The 21,343-nt window shown below is 43.8% G+C and overlaps 2 protein-coding genes across 6 annotated transcripts in view; both read right to left on the bottom strand.

Moving 5' to 3' along the window:
* Positions 1–348: 348 nt before the first annotated feature.
* map2k7 (mitogen-activated protein kinase kinase 7) lies at positions 349–16,529 on the bottom strand. Of its 2 annotated transcripts, XM_020703732.2 has the most exons (12): positions 16,333–16,501; positions 14,601–14,648; positions 11,754–11,898; positions 11,041–11,107; positions 9,788–9,901; positions 9,543–9,662; positions 8,766–8,873; positions 8,500–8,679; positions 7,453–7,533; positions 6,288–6,430; positions 6,143–6,188; positions 349–6,060 (listed from the first exon to the last, which is right to left on the bottom strand). In XM_020703732.2, exons 1-12 carry the CDS (start codon positions 16,454–16,456, stop codon positions 5,917–5,919), a joined length of 1,320 nt encoding a protein of 439 aa, XP_020559391.1. In that variant the 5' UTR covers positions 16,457–16,501; the 3' UTR covers positions 349–5,916. The 2 variants fall into 2 exon arrangements, with proteins under 2 accessions (XP_020559391.1, XP_020559421.1); XM_020703762.2 differs by lacking the exon at positions 14,601–14,648 and having other exon boundaries at positions 16,333–16,529.
* Positions 16,530–18,737: 2,208 nt separating this feature from the next.
* Positions 18,738–21,343, bottom strand: part of pkn1 (protein kinase N1) — a 47,683-nt gene continuing 45,077 nt past the window's right edge. For all 4 annotated transcript variants that reach the window (XM_004065506.4, XM_020703598.2, XM_020703632.2 and 1 more), the window contains one exon: positions 18,738–19,696. In XM_004065506.4, coding sequence (XP_004065554.1) covers positions 19,493–19,696 — 204 coding nt within the window. In that variant the 3' untranslated portion in view covers positions 18,738–19,492. The remainder of the gene's footprint in view (positions 19,697–21,343) is intronic.

Below are 21,343 nucleotides of genomic sequence, written 5' to 3'. Positions count from 1 at the left end.
AGGAAGCGTTCAGTTTGATAAATCCACATGAATTTTGGGTCACATCTTTGTTTTCATGTGTTTAGTGAGGAGTTTTCGGGGGTTTCATCTTTTAGGAGGAGGTTGATGCGGCGATGGAACCTGGGAAGTGACTCTTCAAGAGAAGTTTGTGGAGATCTGGAGCCGCTCGGAATCCGGCGGATCCACAGTTCTGTCGTCGCGTCATCTGAGACCCATCATGAGAGAAGGAGATGGCGCCGTTCTGACGTGAACGCCACCTGAAACAGGAAGTGACTCCAGACCTCAGCAGCATCAAGCCGCACAGTCAGGTTGTAACCTCCTTTGGGAAAAATCAACACAACGCTATGCTGGAGGTTTTTGATAGATTTATTGGATTTTTAAGTGTTTTATTGTTTTTTTTTCTTCCAAAAATCCTGAGGTATTCACAATATAATGGCATTTTTTTATGTTTGAAATGAGACCATGGAGGGGGGGAGAGGAAACGGCCAAGAAAAAAAACAAGTTTGTCAACTGTCAATACAACACAGGTCATTGTGTGTCTTTTTTTTTTTAAACAGCAGAGCGCGAAGCTGCCCCCCCCCCCCCCCCCCAAACCCTGCAAAACAGCAAAAGTCATGTGAGATCAGCTGATGATGGCGTTTTGAAGGAACCAAACGACAGACCTCAGGGACACTTCAAAGAGGGGGAGGGGGGGCGCCCTGCAACCAGGAAGTGCAGGTTATGACACACAAACCTTTCAAAGTAAAGTGGGTGGCGTTCAGTAAATCCGGTTAAAAAGCACCCAGAGTTTCACGTTAAAAGCATCAAAACACCAGTTGGTTTGTTTCAGAAACTGGATCTAGGAGACAAAAGATTCAAACACAACCGGTGCCTCAAGTCCTGTCTGCCCCCCACAATAATAAAAAACATTAAGCCCCCACCCAGAAAAAAAACAACTAAAGACCAATAAATAAATACCAGTGAGAAAAATACACGTCTGAATCATTTTCCGTCACAGACTCATGATTGAAAAAAAATAAAAATAAAATGCTGCGACGGAGAAAATAAAGAAGATTTCAAATATTCTCTTTTCTGCACGACAAACAGCGACGCAAACAAAAGGCCGTCCCGAGTGTGCAGCGTCCTTACGGGGCGGCCTTACGGAGCGGCGTCCCGCACAACGAGGAGAGAAAATACCACCAGCACCCCGACAGGGGCAACAGAAACAACTGAGCATAAAGAAAACAAAACACGTGAATAGCAAGAAAAACCAAAACTAATAACGTTTCGGCTTGGAGTCTCGCCGTATGAGGAGGGCGGAGCATAACGGCGTTGCTCCACCTCGACAGTCTGGGATCTCCCATTTATTTCCATCTCAATTTGGTGTCATTATTGCCCTGAATCATAAAAGAAGAAAGAATAAAAACTATCATAATTATAAAATAAAAAAATGACATTGAGAGAAATTTCTAAACGCTAATAGTCATAAATCAATCTTTTGGTAGACAGACGTCACACGCGCTCTCTGCACACACAACTGAAGAGAAAGACACACAACAAGAGGGGCAGCGGGGGCTCCCATTTTTCTAACACTGTCAGCCAATTAGACTCCGCCCCCTCCTCCTGGGACAGTCCAAAGTGAAACAGCATTTAGCAAAAATGAACAGAGAACATTAAAAAAAAAAAAAAAAGGCTAAAACACTTGTATCTTCCTAAGTACACAATATTTTCACATTAAAAAAACAACAAAAAAGAGAAATACATAAAATATGCCAAAAACAATTATAAATAAGAATAGATTTGTTTGTGCATCCCCGTCCCAACCGGCCATTGGCTTAAACACAAACAATGGCGGTTACAGCCGTGACATAAACATGCAACTGATATACTTTACAGCACTGATCTGCAACCCCCCCAAACAAACAAATTCAAATAAAAAAAAACCGTCCCTCCCCAACCCCAATACAATCCTTAAATATAAGCCAGCTCAGTCAAAACACGTCCCTTGCTCTGCCTCGACACAAGCTGAGGTGCTTTGAGTGACTGCATAGTGAAAATGATATTTGGTTTACTTACAGATGGGTTACAGCGCGCACGCACTCGGTGCCAAGGCACGGCGCGGCCTCCAACCGGCGGCGCGCCTGACAGGCTCATGTACACGCAAAGCCACAGCGGCGGCAGCAGCAGCAGCCGGCGCACAGGTGCTCTCACCTTAGAGGAGGCAGAAGGGCGGCGTGGCACCGTCAACCAATCGGGCGTGTGGGGGGGAGTGACGCGCGCGCAGCACGGGCAGGTGAGCGTGTGCGTGTGCGTCTGCAGCGTAAACAGATGACAGCGGGAGACCGCGTGCAGCTTTGGCCTCAAGTCAAACAGTTTGACAGCAAAGCTCGTCGGGGGCGGACAGTGGCCTCTAGCGGTCACAACTGGAACTGCACCGTGAGGATGTCTCCAGAACCAGAACCATGGAGAAGTCCAGTCCCAAACCAGAGACGGAGGCCGGTTTGGGGTTCTTTGCATTTCATCTAGGAGCGGAGGAATTCTACGCAATTCTTTGTTTACATCAGGAAGCAGAAGAAAACAAGTTAAACGTACGAGTTAGGATGGTTTAGGTGGGCTAATTTTTATAAAAACGGGCTAAAAAAATAGTCCATAAAATCATTTTTTACAATCTTCTTCAGTGACAGGTGTTTCAAAAATGAAGTTTCCCAAAACAGATGGAGAACTTCCTGAAGGGGCTTAAATTCTTCAGATCATAAAGGTGGCGGTGGAGGGCGGGGTCAGCATCTGGAGCCCCGCCTCCGTCGTTTACGCACTTAAGTGTTTGAGACAGTTCTTTTTTTTTTGGCACACTTGTTTAAAAGACGGCGGCGCTTCGGCCGAACGCCGTTCATCCGGTGAGCCGGCTGCTGCCCTGTGGGGGTGCACCAGTCCCCCCCCTGCACACTATAAACACACACACACAAACACACACTCATCCTTCCCTACTAGCTAGAGATAATTCACATATAGCTTAGAGTAATCCATTATAAGGTCACAAACAATGGTCATCATTACAACAACAACAACGATGCTCTTGTTCTTTTGCCGCGTCGTGGTCACCTTTGGTGTGATCCGTCACGGAGCTCGCAGACGACCGGTGGAGGGATGGATGGACGGATGCGACACGGACCTGGACAGACAGACGTTTCTACAGAGCTGTAGTGTTGCTTCCTCCGGCCTGACTCCTCCTCTGTATTTGGTAAAATGTGTCGACGTTGCATTACTTCATTTATTTGGCTTGAAAGAAACAAAAACTCGTCCTTTGGGGAAAAGAAGAGACAGCAGCGTCTAAAGCGATCAAACGTAGCAGCAGCAGCAAATAAATTACACGGTCTGAACAGTAAACTGATCCCACGCTCTAACTCGTTAGCCATAATCGGTTTGATGGTTCAAAACCACGAAAGCTCTTCCGGTAAACTGACGGTTCCTCGTTTCTCTTAACTTTCGGTCCACCTTTCCTCTCTCCATCATGTCACTTCCTCTAGTCTTTCCATTCATTCCTACGTCCCTGTTCCTCTCTGTCACTCCTCCTCTTTCCTGTCTCCTCCCTCAATGGCAGCCGCTACTCCCTTCGAAGGCGCCGGTTTGGTTTGGCCCGTGAAAGATGGCGGGCTGGAGCTTCGAGTCTCCCTCTAGCGGGTTTTGGCTGTGACCCTGCGAGGCAGGAGGCGGTGGTCCTCCTCCTCCTCATAAAAATGGACGTGTTTTGTGTCGCCTCATCATCGGGGAGGCGTCAAATGTGGGGAGGCCTTTGGTTCACTACAGATCTAGACCGCCCCAGGAGATCTACCAGAACCCCGAAAAGTGACTTCAAATAAAAGCAAATAAATAAAAACAAAAGCAAAGAGGGGAGATGGGATATCTGGACAGCCTCCATGTGAAGGTGAACGTTCATTTTTGCTGCAGAGAGCAAAGACGGGGCCTAAAATGATGAGAAAAGATCATCAGATGTAACCATGCTGCAGCATGCGGGGGCAGTGTCATGACCTGGGATTCCTTCAGTGGCTCGGGCCAACAATGGGCGTGTCCGAATTCGAGGGCTGCGTCCTGCAATGGCGACGTTGGCCCGGCAGGCCGGTTGTCTACGGCTGGCGAATGCCTCGTTGCCTAGCAACCGTCAGTCCCGAGGAGTACTGAACCGGGCATGGAGCTCAAAGTTTTCCTGGCTTCTTTGATCCAACTTTTGATCTCGGCAGCTTCGCCGTTGTCAGAATATCTCCGGGTTCTGCTGCAATGCATCCTGGGATATGGACAGCATAAAAAGGATGGAGCAGACCGATCCTTGAAAACGGGAAAAAGAAGGCCGTATTCGTTGGCCGCGTTTGCAGGAGTCGTTGGTTCTGGACGGCGCTGTGACGTGAAGAGGAACGCAGCCCTCGGATTTGAACCATCAACTGGAAAAAGACCTAAACTCGGCCGAGTAGAGGATTTTCCATCAATGAGCGTTTTTTTCTGAAGGCAGAAGACTTTTCCTCCAACTGTCTAACGGAGTCCAGATCTACCATAAAAAGAAACCTTCTCTTAATGTTTGGTTAAATTAGCCTTCCAGCCTAAACTACAGTCACCTGCTGATGACTTCCAGGAATCCACAGACGGAAGTCCCGACACTTTAAACTTCGGTAGGATCAGACGTCTCGCAGATCGAGTCAAACCTCATGTTCAGGTTTCCACTGTAACCCTCGGTAGGCTAAAGCGGGTTCAGATAACGGACGGATCTGTCACTAAACAAGACTTGAACGAGGCGTTTACGTCAGAACTGCACGTCTGCTGCTGGTTTCAAACCTCCCAGCCGTTGGACAGTTTGACTCCTCCCCTCAAAGCCACACTTTGTCTGAATTCGACTCCACGGCTCCATCCATACCCGACATGCAGCCTCTGGTCTGAGATTCTCCATCAGTCCAAGCAGCCGGTGGACTAAGAGGAAGGCAGAAAGAGTGCAGCGTAGAAATGCTCTCAAGGGTAATCGGACCTGCGTCCTGCTCTCTGTGCAGACGCTCTCCCGCTCCGTTTCACGTCAAAGAATGAAGCTGGTGTTGGGTGATCTCCAGCCGCCTAACAGATCCTAAAGTCACTGAGATCTTCAGCGTTTTTAGGACACAGATCCACTCAGCTTCCTTTCTCCTTCCCTTTTCCACCACTTTTGTTTTAGCTCATCCAAGAAAAAAAAAAGACTTTTACTGAACCTGCAAAAGCTTAAAAACTCACTAATTTTTTTGTTTCCATTTTTTTCTCTCCCTTTTATAATTGCAGCTAAAAACAGACGACGTGTTATCGTGATGTCACCGCGATGAATGCGCCACCGGTGGGTCAGAGGTGTAGTGTGAACTAAAAAAAGTGACGAAGCGGTCCGGTGAAAAACAGCCAGTGAGCGTCGCCTGAGCGTGTGTTCGATCCACAAAGTAGCTTCACGTGTCCTCGTTCTATTTACAAGAGTCGTTTGTGTTTGATGACTTTGTTCCAGTGTGTCGTGACTATTCTGCTGATAAATCCAACGGTTTGGATCCAAACGGAAACAAAAAGTACACACTAAAAGGTCAGTTTGTTAGTATACAGCTGTTAAAGATAGAAAGGAGGTGATAGTGCGACACCTCCACTCCGTGAACGCCAAGTATGTCTGCCAGTTCAATCTAGCAATAAATACCCCCCCCCCCCCCCTTTTTGTCGTCTATCCATCCATCCTCCGTCCACTGTGGTCATCACGCCATCTGTCCATCCGGAGTCCTCCAAGGTTTAGCTCTGTGTGTCCCGTTTGGGGTTCTTCTGGTGAACAGGTGGGCGAGCACGGATGGGCTGAGAAGTGGGCGCGGCTGCCGCACCAGCTAGACTAGGACAGGCCGGGCCGGGCCAGGCGAAGCTAAAGCTAGGCTAGTCTGGAGAGCCGCGTCAGCTGAGGCTAGGCTACCTGCTGAAGATGGAGTGGAGCATGTGCTGATGGCTGTAACACTGGCTGCTGCGAGGAGACTCCGTGCCGTCCATCACTGTCTGAAACCAGCCCGCCACGTCCACCTCCAGCACCTCGTAGCGCCTGATGAAACTGTGCTCCTGTGGGGAGACAGAACAGAGGCGGAGCTGTCAGGACCCCAACCATCCCGACGCCTTCGACGCTTCGCCAAAGGTCACTTACCAGCAGCTGATGGTATTTTGGCCTTTTTCTGTGATCTTTTGTGAGGCTGCGGACAGACGTAATGATTGCTTTAGTTTGTTCCGTCGTAATGAAGACACACCGCTCAGAACACCAGCCGGTCTGTCGCAGACCAGTTCCTACTTACCAGTCTTTGACGAAGGACTGGAAGTCCAGGGAGAAACCCATGCCGAGAGGCAACAGAGGAGGGTCTTCCTGCAGGACTTTGGTCAGAACCTCAAAGTCTGTCTTACAGTTCTTGTAAGGAAACTGTCCCGTGGCCAGCTCCACCTAAAGGACGCAGAGGACCAATCAGCACCTAGATCTGAAAAATCTCATAAATGCATTTATAACCAAGGACGGGTACTGAAGCACGTTGGTACCGGTGCCGATGTTGACGGCATTATCAGTACCGTATTATAAATGTAACTGCTTCATTTTAAACATGTCAATCACTTCTATTCTTTTCAGTTGCTGTAACCAATCAGTTCACCTTTCAAACGCTTGTGGGCGGGCTCAGATACAAACGGGTGGGGCCGCGAGGGGGGCGGGGCGGTGCTTGTGTAAAAAATGCCGAAAGCAAATCGAGTGAAAGTCTGTCTGGACTTTGCAGTAAAAGGTTCTGATGGATCAGAGTGATCCACTGAATCTCCTTGAATCGCTGAGTTTGACTGATATATCTGCTTTTGTAATTTAAAACAAAGCTTTCTCTTTCCAGTTAGTGAGCATAGATTTGGTTATTTTTGCCCCCTGTATCTGAATTTCATTACAACAACACATCAAGAAAAAAGCTGTAAATGAACTCTATAGTACTGGGTATACAAATAATAATAATTTAAAAAAATGATAATTTCTTTGGACTGAATCTACTGACTATCCAACACAATAACGCAGGATGTCATTTATTCTGCAAACGAGCATTTAGGAGTTTTTCCTCAGAACTAAAGACACTGATTTCCACGATTGTCTCCTAAATGCAGCTGAGATTCAAACAAACCAGCGCCCCCTTGTGGTGTCCTTTTGTTTAGCTGACAGGAAGAAGTTTGAGACGTCAAACCTCAACAAACTTCCAGCTCAAGCATGACAGAGCTGACGCCACACGAGAGACGACCTTATTGACTAAACCAGACATGATTCCACACTTTACAGCGTCTGCAGCGTCTTTTTCCTGCTCGTGGGCTGAATGTCAATGTGACATAAATTCATATTGATTTCACATGAAAGCCCTTCCATCCCACAATGAGGTTTTTCTGGACGGAACGGCGATCCTTTCGCGGTGTCCAGAAACACGTTAGAGGAAAAAGATGTTTTACCAGAGAAATGCCGAGGCTCCACACGTCTGCTCGGATGTCGTAGTCGGGTTTGGTGGGATCCGGGGGGTCTATCCGTTCAGGCTGAAAAACATGGTGACGTTAGCGGAAACAAGAAACGTGGGGCTAACGGGTGCAACTTCATGCACAAATATTGGCAGACAACGTTTCTAAAGGGGGGAGACGTAGATACAGAACAGAATTTCCTGAGGTGTCTGCTACTTCCAGCATAGCAGCACAGCTTCTGGACGGTTTAGTCCAGACCTGCCCCCCCATGTTTGATCCTTCTAACCAGCTGTTAAGTCAAACCTGTTTCATCTGAGGCGTTCCATTATTCCCAACCTTCATTCTCTAATCGACTGAACTTATTCAGCACGACACACGCTTAGTTCTTCTTTAAATGCCGACGTTTGTTCCTGTCATCCATATTGCCTGTGAACCTGAATCCGACGGCTTGTGTAACGCATATGCTTGGTGTTCACACTGAGCGTTATTCGAGCGTCAGGGGCGTCCAGTTTCAACGCTAAGCTAATGTACAGATGAGAGATGCTAGAGGTGATACTCTGGTGGCAAGAAAGCCTGAAAAACATCCAAACATTTCCAGAGTTCACATTTCTGAACAGGAGTCCAAAATCAACATGGAGGAGAAGCTGATCGATGCCGTTCTTCTTGTCCTGAAGGTTCTACAACATTTCATTGGTTTGGAGACAATAATAAAAAGACGGAATCCCGTTGGGTGTGAACGCAGCATTTGAGTTTAACCTCCTGACCACTGAATATCTCCCAACCACTGCAGACTACTGCCTGAACGCCCTTCTACAGAGGACATTTGGGGCTTTTCAGTGAAACCAGATGTGACGGGGCGGGGCTCTGCGAAGGGTTGTCATTGGTTTTGGTTCTCTGGTAGTCCGGAGTCACTTAAAGGCAGGGCTGTCGGACTCCAGAACGCTGGTCCTCAATGTCTGGAGTTTGGACATGGGTGCTTTAAGGTGTGAAGTATAACCGTAACCCATGTGAAGATAAACAGTTATGTCTGTGTGGGCGTCGTACCGCCATGTAGGCAGCACAGCCGGCGCTGCGAGTTTTGGCCTTAGAGTCGACGAGCCGTCCGCTGATGCCAAAGTCGCACAGCTTGATCTGACCTTTAGCGTCGAGGAGGATGTTGGAGGGTTTCACGTCCCGATGGATGACGCCGTGTTTCTCTTTCAGGTACAACAACGCCTTCACGATCTGCACAGAAGAATCGCGCACAGTGGAGACGTGAGGACGCCTCGGCCCTCGTGGGGAACGCCGCTCCGTGCGTGTCCTCAACTTACCGCCACGGTCATCTTTCCCAGAATCTGCTCCGGGATGGGCCCCTGGATTCTCTTCTTCAGCTTCTCTGCACACGTTCCCATCAGCTCCATGGCGATGAACACATCCGTCTGAACACGCATGACGAGACAAACATCTGGATTTAACCAACTGGAGGCTGACAAAGATAAACAGATTAACTGGGCCAGAACCCTCGACTATAACCGAGTTAATGTGCAGTCTCACACCTAGACGATGGTTTTTTTTCTGGCTCCAACCAAATCAAGTCGCCATTTTTTGGCGATGAAAATGTCGCCATGTTGGAGCCAGTGAGCAGCGATTGGTCAGAAACGGTCTGAGTCGACGTCTCTATGGCAACCACTCTCACCAATCGGGAGTGAGCTAATTCGAAGGCCACACACCTGCCACTTGAAAACGGGCTACACGAAATCTGCCAATCAAACGTTTTGAACATTCCATGAGAGACCGCCTGCTTCTACGGAGGCATCTGATTGGCCAGTTTATAACTTGAGAACAGGAAATAAAAAAGAGGATTACCAATAAAGTGTTTAAAAAATTGGATTACAATGACTGAAAAACAGCTGCTGATTTCTCTATAGAAGTCTATGGGATTTTGGCTTCTTGGAGCCACTTCCTGTTTGGAACGCCAGGGGGGTGTGTGGTCACTCAGTCCAGTTCTCATATACAGTAAATGGCTAAAGCAACAAACTGGTACCATGTTATTAAATATAGACTTGATTGACAGATTAAAAGCGGGGGGGTGTTTCCAGGCAACCTACATTGGTGACGATTGCTCCATAGCACTGAATGATGTAGGGACAGTCGTGACTTTTAAGAACCACATCCAGGTCCATCAAGATCCTCTTATTTTCGTCTTTATTTCCTGTTCGGCGCATTTGCTGGGGGCACAAACACACAAATGAAGCAGATGATCGACTGGATCGTTCCGACACCAATCCCTGAAATAAACCAGCAAGAACAGACAGAAAAACTAAACGGTGACAGACTGAGGGGGCCGGCTTACTTTGACGGCGATGACGTGACCCGTCTTCTTGAACCGGACTTTGAAGACCTGTCCGCAGGTGCCGCTGCCGATCTCTCCCTCGCTGATCAGGTCCGACACCTCGGCTGGGTATCGCTGCGGAGGCAGAAGGAGTCGAGCAGGACGTCAGAAACCCTTCCCAGATATTTTGACACCAACTTGATGTGAAAACAAAATTCTACCCAAACCGAGAAAAATGAAGATTATGGTGTAGATTTACAAAGATTCCTTCTGTATAGAATCAAAACAAAAATAACTACATTTTTAAAAAGATATTCATCTTAATGGAAAATCCTATTTTTAAAAATTAGACTAGAAAATGTGTTTCTAGAAAAAATAAATCATGAAGACAAAGAAAAAAAACCAAACACGTTCTAGCAAACTCAACATAAATTACAAAAACGAGATATTCTGTAAATGGGACATAAAAATTATATTTATATATGTATAGACTCTTACAGTACAAACTACTTATTTGTCTCTTTTTACTGTAATAATCAATCACTGTATTTTAGAGTTAAATGTGTAGATAATTTTCTTTTAAAAGCAAAATATTTTGGAAATAATCTCTAACATAACTGAAAACCAAGTGTGAGGTCATAGAAAAGGGTTTTTTTCCAGTTCCAACCGAATAAAATCAACTCAGTGGCCATAAAAATGGACATAAATCCATGTTTTCAATTCTCTAAGATCAATGAAGAGAAGGACTACAGCCGCTGTTCTCAGATTGTTTTCATCTTTAGAGCCACAGTCTGAAACTGGAGCTTGATGGAGGAAACAAAAAACCCAACACTACACAGAGCTTGAGATTATCAGACACGAAAATAAACATCCCAAGGATGCAGACATTTTTCTGAGACGTTTCTTCACACGGACAGAAGTCTGAACTTTCATCGAGGACAAACCGGGACTTTTCCAGTTTTTATCAACATGGTTTCCTTTATGTTTAGTTTAGGGATTTATTCGTTTTGGGATCGTTTTCTCGTTGTGTTTTTGTTTTAGCTGCTTGTAGGAAATAAATCAAAGCTAAACAGCAGGAAAAAAATGAAAATTCTCCTCATGAACATCAACAAAAATAAAAATTTCACAGCGAGAAGTGAACAAAAGTGAATATATTCACGACCATAAAGAAGTAACTTGCACAACCTTTAGAACAATAGCCCAAAAAACAATTATATATTTATATTCTTAAAAGATTATCTTTATATGCCAGAAATCCGTCCTCAATGTCTCACCTGACCGTCAATCTTCAGGTAACCCGTTTGCTTCATGATCTCCTGTAATTTCTGGTCAATTTCAGCACTAAACAGACAGAAGAAGGAAAAATACAGATGTCATTGAAAGCAACGCAAAGTCAGATCCTTAAAAGAAAATCAAAGAGGCTGAGGTTTAGTTTGAGACGCGTTACAAACCAAAGGGTGACTTTTTAGAATGAGAGGAAGTTTGAGAAGTTCAACCACAAACCTCCTTTAGAAACACCCCCCCCATGTTTTGACAAGAGAAGCTTCTCTGCGTTGGTTTTGGATAAATATTAGGGGAAGTAAAAAAAAGTAAATCAATCTTCAATTAAATGATATCTGGATAGCTCCAACATAAATATGCATTCATCAAATTGATGGATCAATTATCCTTTCTAACAATATTCTAATGTTTTTTAAGTGGTAAAAAAAAGTTTTTAAATCTAAGAATTCTTTAGTTCAATTATGAAAGTTTGACTTTTGTCCAGAATTTGTGAGAAAAAAAAAAATTCTAAATAAGATTTTGGAATTAATATTTTTCAAATTAATCTATACGGAAAAAAAAAAAATATATTTCTTTACAGATGGCTTATATGTAAATCCTTAACGTTTCTTTACATTAGATCTCACCCACCACCCCCCTTTTATACGAGTAATCACAGACAATCTTCCAGATCCCACTCTGCTGCAGTTTTCCGGCTCCAGCTTACTTTTCCAGACTCTTCTGCAGGCCGTAGGGAGGCGTGGGCAGGGTGAGCATGTGTCGGGGGCGGCTGGGGTACGGGTGGTGCTGGGGCGAGCTCTCTGAAGAGGACGAGCGGCTGCCGCCATCGTTGGCCAGGGGCAGCTGCAGGGCTGGGTTGGAGCGAGAGACGGTGGCGTTAAAAGAAAGCGGACTGCAGGTGGAGGTACGCTCCCCACACCCAGCAGCTCGTTCAGTGCTTTGAGGACCAGTCAGGACTTACAGCCCTCACGTCTGAGTCTTTGGTTTCAACACGCTTTGTTCCTTAAAAAATAAAAACATTTCCCTACAAATAACCAGCTAAACATTTGTGATTAAGATGAACCATAACTCTCATCAAATCGGCGAGCCGACTGATCGATTTGTTGTCCCTCTCCTTCTGTTGAGCTAAAGTCCATGTAGCATAAAGGAGCCTGAACCTCTTTAGGTATGTAGAATTAAAGGGCATAAGTGTTTTCTAAACCAGTGGTCCCCAAACCCCGGGCCGCGGACCGGTACCAGTCTGTGGGACAGTGGGTGGCGGGCTGCAAAGGAAAAAAGGACGACCTACGTGGAAGTTTTATTTTGGAAAACTCCTGAATCCTCTCCACCATTTCCGACTCGTTCCTGACGCACGCCGAGTCGCTCGGACACGCGTCGAAAATCCATTTGACACCTTCATAAAGCGGCTGCTACGAGCGCTAAACTGAAACCCCCGGGCTGGGAGAGTCAACACAACATAAATATAATAGGAAAGTTTCTTGTGGCTGAAATAATCCAGCGAGGAAACAGAAAGAAAGCTGTATCGACCAGACAAAAGCCAGGAGGCTTTACTCCAAATATGAATTAATTCTGACAGTTGTTTCCACAGACCATAATAATAATAATGCAGAATACTCAGCACCTGGCAGCTAATGTTGCGATGCTGCTGCTGCTAATAAAGTTGTTCAGTCGATTCAAGTTTATTATTAGATTTAGAAAATACCAGCTGTAGTGACCCTTTTTCCCCTAAAAGTCGGACGAGGCTGAAGTTGGCGTCTGATTTTTAGCTTCAACTTTGAAGAGAAAATCTTCTTCACATTTTAATGGTTCCTACAGGAAATCTAGTGAACGATTAAGTTTAAAGCAGCTGCAGAAATTTAACAGAGGACGAAGACAAACTTTACCCTCAAAAGTTAAGAAACGGAAGGCCCATTTCAGCCTCATATAGGCCCGGCCGTGAAATGTTTGTCTGACATTAACACTGGTCTGTGGCCTGAAAAAGGTTGGGGACCACTGCTATAGATCTTCTAGAGTCCTAAAGAGGCTGCAAACGCTACACCTAAAGATGGCTCCAGCACCGCTGGACGACGGCACAACTCCGCCCAGAACAGCTACTCTGACCTTTGCTTTCAGCTAAATTACCTAAAAAACTACTGTTTTAGCCAAACGTATCTTCTTTTTTTATCTCGTTTGAATTTTTTGGTACGTCCACATCGAAGAAGCAAAAGCCTTCTGCCGTGTAAGGACTTCCTATCCCGTTAAAGCCATGCAGGCAGGCTGAGCTTCTTAAAATACACATTAAGCCTCAACGGGAAGTCATCTACAGTTCATCGATCAATGGTTACCCCCATAGCAGCCACACAAACACAAATAATGATCATGTCCAGTGGAATCTGTGTTTACACCCTTCAGTGACGCGGTCTCACTGCATACTAGAGGTATGACTAGACTAAATGTCTGCTAGCAGTCACTTCCTGCTGCTCAGAGTTTTTCTGCACGAGTGAGATAGGGCTCTGCCAGGAGCACCAGTGTTTGGGTCCAGGAGCGGCCCGGACGGGTCGGCCTGTTCGGGGAAAATGGTTGGTGAAAGGAAGCGGGGGGGGTTAGTGTGACGGGCAGACGCCAGCGGCCGTCGGCACAGATTTTCATCTCCAAAGTTCTGACAGCCTCTAAACAGATGGGAGGAGGAACGGACGGACCAACACAGATGCTAGCAGGCCCGCCTCCTGCTCACACAGCGCCACTGCAAAAAAGGGGAGGAGCCAGGAGATGAGGGGGGAAAAAAAACATCAAAACAGTCCAAAGTGAGAGAGATACGGTAGATAAAAAAAAACTGCATAGCAAGACGTAGCTGTAAGTCAGAAACACTGAACCAGGAAGGAAAACATTCAGCTGTGCCGTTAGGAAAACAGACGAGAAAGGGAAACCAGGCGGAGGTTTCCCCGCTCCTGCAGACAGAACGGTGGGGATGCTGGATTAGAGACGCTCAAACAAAAACAACCCATTCCACGACGCCGTGCAAAAAAACAAAACAAAGCCACATGCACAAGAAGGGGGTTCTCTGCCTCCAGCAGAACAAATGTTAATGGTCCTCCACGTGTGCTGAAGCACACAAACACATCAATGCGAACCAACACTGCCCTGCCACTGGCACAGACGCACAGAAGGGTGAGAAAGTGGAGGATGAAGAACTGCAGGGTTGAAATGTCAGCGGTGGAAAAGTACTGGATGCATGAGTTTGTGCAACCTTTTGATGAGCTGTGACATGTTGGGGGGAAATATTTTCTGATAAAGTGGAGAAAAGTTTTTTTTTTTATCTGACAAATTAACAATAAAAAGGTTTTATCCCATCCCATCGTTCTAAACACAGTAAAATAGAAGAAATAAAAGCACATAAAAATGTCAAGAAGAAGTAAATATTTAGTCAGGAGCTTTAAAGCTCCTGGCTGAGCTGAATGTTTCTCTGGATGTTTGAAATGAGATGGAGAGGAAGTGATGGAGAGGAGGAGAGCGGAGCAGAGAACGGAGGGCTGGAAGGTGGTGGGGAGCAGTGGCAGAGGTGAATGAATGATACCTGCACGCTGGGAGGGGGCTGGAGCAGGACTGAGCTGGATCACGATGACTAGACAGAGGAAAGAAAATATACATACACACACGCACATTACAGGAAACAGCAAACACTTCCACATTTCATCATGTTCTCATGAAAATAAAACACACTTCAGCTTTTCGCTTTTTTTCTTTTTTGCAAAACAATGAGAAGACACGGGCACAAAACCTTCATGGGCACAACACTACCAATGTTTCTGATCCCAATTAGAAAGAAATAGAATTAAAAAAGGAAATTAAATATTAACACGAAGAGCCAAGCAACTCCATAAGACAAAACAAAAAGTCCAGGTTATCCCACAGAGCCACAGTAGTGACAGATCATGCCATTTTAACGTAAATAATGTCAAATGAAAGTATATTGTGCAACTTTTTCCACTGTTGGCCAAAACCAAAACATCTCAACTGGAGCTTCGCTCCAAGGCCTTTTCAGAATTCACCCCCCCTGCCGGGTGGTGCACTATTTAGGCCATTTTTTCAGAGGAATTTACCAGAGGTCTGTGCGAAAAACCACTATGCATCGAGGCTCACTAGCATGGAGAAAAAGGATGAGAAATGTATGAACAAAACTTTGAAACATAAATAACAACGACTGACGATCAGTACTAAAATCAGCAAATATGTCCGAAGAACACGTTCAGATGTCCTTCATTCTTCAGAAGAAAATTTTCAAATAAATTCTGTTTCTGTGTCACAACAGAGTGAAAAACTTAAGGTTGAGGTTTATTATTCTCAAACTTATTTACAGAATTTTAAAGGTTTAGATCTTAAGATAGAACCCCTACAAAAACAAATGAAGTCAAAGGGAGTTCTTTAAAAAAATAGAAGCTGGAGATAACCCTTCTTTTTATTTATAGTAGTAGGTTTAGGGGCTGTCATCTGGACTTAGTTTTTAAAGTTGGAAGACGTTTCACCTCTTATTATCCAAGAGGCTTCCCATTTTTGTCAATAATTATTTTTCTTGAGCGGAAACAACTGACTGTTTTGACTGATAGTATGTACGAAGTGAAGATTATTATCATTTTCTTCTTGTCTTTAGTTTTGATAATCGTCTGCTATTTGTGCTTTAATTATTTTAATATAAAAAGACTAAAGGAAAAACAAAGTACGGCAGCTTTACGTGTAACCGTTCAGCTGCGAGTAAATCAAACTTGACGTCTGTTTGACGCAGCTAGCTTATCGAATTAGCCTGCTTAGGAACACATAAAATGGCATCGAAAACAAGCTTTTTAGAAATAAAAACTAGTATAAAAGGACGTTTTTTAAGAACAATGAAACTACGGCATGAGTGGCATTTCTGCACATTCGCGTGAAAAGCTGTAAACAACGTTGAATACTTTACAGGCCTAGCGATGGATGCGGAGCTAGCCCGTTAGCTTAGCATGTTTGACAGGACAGAAACAAAACGGACTGCGGTACAAGGTTACCGCGGTTATACTTCACACCGCCGTCACCGACACTCCCAGTGAAGAACCCAAAACAGAAGCTGCCTTGATTGTTGAAGAAGCGCTTTGACGATAATAAATCATTATTCTTGTTCATGTTTGTTTACGTAGTTAGCATGATAGCATGTAGCTTTTAGCATGGAGTAGCATAACAGCCCTCATACACCCCACCCCACCCCACCCCTTCTCTCCGATCTTCCCCTCGCTGTTCTGGCCGTCACCGAACCCCAGTGACCCCCGCTGGACACTCACTTGGCCTCGGGCGTGATCGCTGCGGACTCATGTCGATGCTCAAGTCAATTCTCCGACGGGCCTCTTCGTTTTCCTGCTTTAGCTTCTCCTCGATCCTCGAGAGCCTCTGTTCCAGCGACGACATCTTGAAAAATTTAGCACCATGGAGTTCCCAGCAGACTCCAATCTCCGGCGGGCAGGGCGGGGCGGGGGGCGGGGCCAGCGACGTACAAATGAGACCAGCGAACCTACACACGCTGCAGCCTCCGCGCACGTGCAGCACTCCGCGCGGCACTATTCTTGCTCTGTACTCTTTTCTCGTTTTCTACCCAGTTTTAGAGATTTTCTGTCTGTTAGCCAACGGAAAAAGTTTTTCTAATTGTGGAGTTTTCACTGTTTGTGCATAGACATTATTCAAGGATTCTTTTTTTGTTCCAAAGAAATAAAAAAATGTAAATATAATAAAAATGTTGATAATAATACACCTTCCTGACAACACAATTTCAGGTAAAGGGATGGCTTACGACCTTTATGTGAAGCATAAAAACAGCCAAATTTGACTGGGAATCAGGAGCACATGGAAGTTGGAAAAGGGCAGCAAAAGCTCAGATTTTGTCCTTTAATCAAAACTGAAACTAAGTCAAATTTTAAAATAAACTACCAATAGATTTAAGAATTCTGCTACTGTGGGTGAAAGTGAAACAATTGTCATTTCTGTTATGTAAACAAATTATTGTCAACATGAGTTTGTTCACTTTATCACAGACTTGGAAGACGTCAAAACAATAAAACACTGGAGGCTCTTTCTGTTGGCACATTGTGCTGCAGACATAATAATCATGAATCAAGTTTAATCCAGATGGTAATATTTTAAAATCAGATTTTCAACAACTTCTATCGCCAGAATGCTGAAACTATTTACAATACTTAGTGTTATCAAAAACTGTTGCTGGGAGGATTCTGCAGTTATTATTCATATTCTGTCACATATCAGAACATCAGGAGATTTTCTAATAGAAATGTATTCACGTTAGTACAAAAAAAGAAAAAACAGGGAATTTCTTTATTACGTGGCAAAAGGGGCCCCCCCCCCCCGCGTTCCTGTGGGTGCACACGCCTGCATTTTCTCTAGTGGTTTTTCACTTTTATCAATAAATTTAGAGTCATTTTGCCACACAAATGACAAACTCATTTTATTTTTTATACTAAGACAGAATAAAAAATACTAGACTGTCATATAATTACAGTATAAAGTATTCATTACCAGGCAAATGATAAAAATACAATCTTTTAAGCTCAAATCTACGTTTAAAAAAGTTGAACTCAATTATTTTGTAATTTAATGAATAAAAAATTAAAAAGGAAAGTCATAATAGGAATGATATTTATGATCTTACACACGAGAACATGCAAACGTCCCTCATTGGTGATTCTGTTTCAGGCCACCCAGCCGGGATTTGAACCAACGCCTTCTTGCTGAGAAATAAAGAGCCTTTTGTCCTTAAAGTAAAGCTGTATTTATACACGTTTCCCTCAGATTTAATTTCTATTTTAAGTACTACAACAGTCCAACTATCAATATTTCTAGATATTTTAGAAAATTACTAGAATCCCACATTAAGATGAATTTGTCTTTAAACTTTCACGTGATGAATATTTATTTACTGTCCTGCTCCTGATAAATGCAGTTTTGCTGTTTTTGGAGTCGAGTTTCCTCTAACTGAGCCAGATTCTTCCTCATAATAACCACTCACCATCAAAAATTAAGCTTTGGCTTACAAATATGAAAATTTTAAAAGATATTTAAGATTTCATCAGCTACTGGTAAAGTTGGTCTTATATCAAGTAAAGTATTTTAAACTACAAAAGTACTCTGAGATTATATTTTTGCACAAAGAACTGCATTTTTAAATGAAATTAATATTTATTTGAAATTTTAATGTATAAACAATCCTGGTAGAATTATTGATATGAACTTTTTGAACCTTTAGGTGGATTTTCATGGCAGAACATTTGAAGATTAGATGTTAAAGAAACTAGAAAAGTGATTTAGAGTTTTAACTGTTTAACTTCTACACTGCAAAAGCAGAATCTTAAGAAAATAAAAAAAATCTCTTAATGTCTGTGTTAAAGGAAAAATGATTATATCAAGAAAGTTTTTCAAAAGCAAAATCATCTTAGTTTGAGAAAACACGTCTTAGTGACTAGAATTTTTTTCTTAAACTAAATCTTTTTTCTGAACCTATTCATTTATTTTTTGTTAATTTAAAAAGAAAACCTCCCAGAATGTTGGGCTAACTTCTAGTCTTTATTTTACAGTCCTTTTTCTTAAAATTACTCCAAACTGTTTGCTTAATTCACATTTCATCACTTCTATTTCCCATAATAATAAACACTCAGAGGCAAAAAGAAAAAGACCAGAAAAGTCACGGTAGAATTTCTTTATAAAAGAAGTCAGCTCATACATTAAACGCTTTTGCATCGTCGTACACCAGATAAGTAAAACCGGCTCCCTCACTAGAAAACCTAATCCTGTTTCCGACGTTTCTCATTCTTTTCGTCTCATGATTCACACGTAAAACTCTGCTGTGCGCTCCGACTTTCTGCAGAAATACAGCTGAGGTTTGTTTGGCTTTCGCCTTTCCGGATCGCCGCCGGGAACCGGAACCCGGGTTCTGCCGACGCAGACCCGACAGGAAAACGGCGTCTCAGACTCGCCGACTTTAGTGTTGGGTGCAGACTTCTGCTGAGCTCATTTCTCCTCATTTAATGAAAAAAAAACCTAATTTAAAACACAAACCCCCTTTTTTGCACGCCGCTGTCGTAAAATCCAAGCAGCACAAGTGTATAAAACAGTTTGTGGAGTGGTTTTAACCCCTCCCCCCCCACACACAGTTACATCATTCACTTCATCATTTTGATATAGCTTTAAATAAAAGGCTGCCCTCTGTGTGCCCCCCCCCCTTTTACCCCCCCTGCTGCAGACGGAGGGACACAGAACGAAAAGGAATAAATACGGGTAAAAACGTAAGGCATTGGTATGAGAGGCCACTGAGAGAAATGACCTCTGCCAGGCGCACAGGTGACCCCGCCCCCCAGACACACACGGACGCCGCCTTCATTCACAGTGTAGGTTTACAGGCGGCGGACGCCGGGCGACCAGGAGAGGCCGTCGGGTCACCTAACAGAGGTCAGAGACGTAGTCGAAGTCCCGGAAGCAGTCCTGGTCTTTGCGCGTGAGCGAGCGGGCCTCGCGCGGCGGCGTGAGCGTCGGCGGCTCGGTGGTGAACTCTTCGTCGAAGTTGCTCACGTCTTCTTTGCCGCGGATGGAGGGAACAAAAGGAGGGGGCACCTTCCTCTGCAGCAGCGCCTCCCAGTCCACGCTCTGGAGGAAGAGGAGGTGGCGCTGCATTAGCTCCCAAAGTCCAGGTTACTTTCCATGAAATCTTTATTTTTTACAATGAGTCTAGATCAGTGTTTTTCAACCTCTTTTGAGCCACGGCACACTCTAACCTTGACAAAAATCCCGCGGCAGACCAGCATCCAAAAAAAAAGGAAAAACTCAGTTTGTATTGATCTACAGTCCCTCCACAGTCTCACGTGCATTTTTATGATAATTGTGGCAGAAAAAGCTGGAAGTTGCAGCTGTTTTTTCTAAAAGATGTAATAAAAGTTAAGTTAGAAGATTTAAAAACTGTTTGATGTGTTCGTTGTTGTTTCAATACGTTTAACAAAGGACTCATTGTGCGCTGAGACGTTGTCACTTTAACCCAATGTATTATGGGAGATGTAGTGCAATAATCCGCCAAACGCAGGCAGACTCTCTTCTCTGATCTTCATTGTTTTGTTCACTTGTTCCACGGTCCGACACCGGATTCTGTGGAAAGCTACACCGCTAAAGACGAGCTTTAGCTGGTATTTTTGTTGGAACTGAGAGACTTTACGAGCAGAATCAGAACAAGGAAGTGGAGACTTTAACCACTTCTGATTGGTCAGACTGATGACATGTGATTAAGCCTCCAAGAATGATTGGTGGAGACAGTTAAAGGGGCGGGACTTTTCAGAAAACAGATTTAGCTGTAGCTAAATCGTGGTACCGTCATTCTTATCATAATGTCTTCAATAGAATAAAATAAACACAAAGAAAAAAGTATTTTATCTTTCATATTCCTAACTACTCAGTGTTTTATCAGGGCCTGTTTGGATGAACACAGAGCTGATATCCTGGAGATGGGAAATGTTTTTAGATCAGTTAATGAGGGCAATTTCCCGGCACACTGGTTGAAAAACACTGGACTAGACGTTTGAAGGCTATAAAATCCAGTTTTATAGAAAGAAAACATTGCTACGCTACTGCTAGCTTGGGCTTACAAGGAGCTGTAAGCGTGTAAACAAAGGCATGCTGGGATCTTAACATAGGTCAACGTCCACGCCGAAGGTCCCGCCCACAACCCAGTGACAGATGTCTAATGAGTTTCTGCCGATGTACAGAGAATATGTCTCTGAAAAAAACGACCGGCTTTGGCTAAAAAAACTGCATAATCATAATTAAAAAAGCCACAGAGAAGAAGTACAAATATAGCTGAAGTGGGACTTTTAAGACAAGGAAACATAACAGAGGGATTATTACAGGGCCACCTGGGGCTCTACAGCCAATCAGGACACAGAACACAATGCGCTGTAAAAAAAATTACCGGTGTGCATAATTGCACAATAAAAAAATCTGATGCCTGATCTAATTTAACTTTTGATACTTGATCTGCACATGCTTTGAAGATTTATGAAAGTGTTATGTCTATTTTTTCTGATATAGTGTTATTTTTAATCATAGTCAAGGTTTTTCTAATGAAAATAATCTGTATATATTTTAGATAACTGATCGGCATGTGCTATGTTGATTTCTAAAATAGTTATTGTTTACATAATTATTAAGTAATTCATCTTTGTCATGTGATTTATTGATACTTAAGGATTCTTAATTCTGTCTAATAGAAGTTATGAAGCGGATAAAGATATATCATGTAAAATGTTT

The sequence above is a fragment of the Oryzias latipes genome, chromosome 1 (assembly GCF_002234675.1).
Source record: "Oryzias latipes chromosome 1, ASM223467v1".
Taxonomy (NCBI): Eukaryota; Metazoa; Chordata; class Actinopteri; order Beloniformes; family Adrianichthyidae; genus Oryzias; species Oryzias latipes.
This window is presented reverse-complemented; position numbering and strand designations above follow the sequence as displayed.

Excerpts from the sequence above, each read along its gene's own strand:
- map2k7 (XM_020703732.2), bottom strand. The coding sequence starts at position 16,456 with ATGTCGTCGCTGGAACAGAGGCTCTCGAGGATCGAGGAGAAGCTAAAG. Across the intron at positions 8,874-9,542 it reads ATGGAGCAATCGTCACCAAT|ACGGATGTGTTCATCGCCAT; the intron begins GTAGGTTGCCTG and ends ATGCGTGTTCAG. Across the intron at positions 6,061-6,142 it reads CAAAATACCATCAGCTGCTG|GAGCACAGTTTCATCAGGCG; the intron begins GTAAGTGACCTT and ends GTCTCCCCACAG.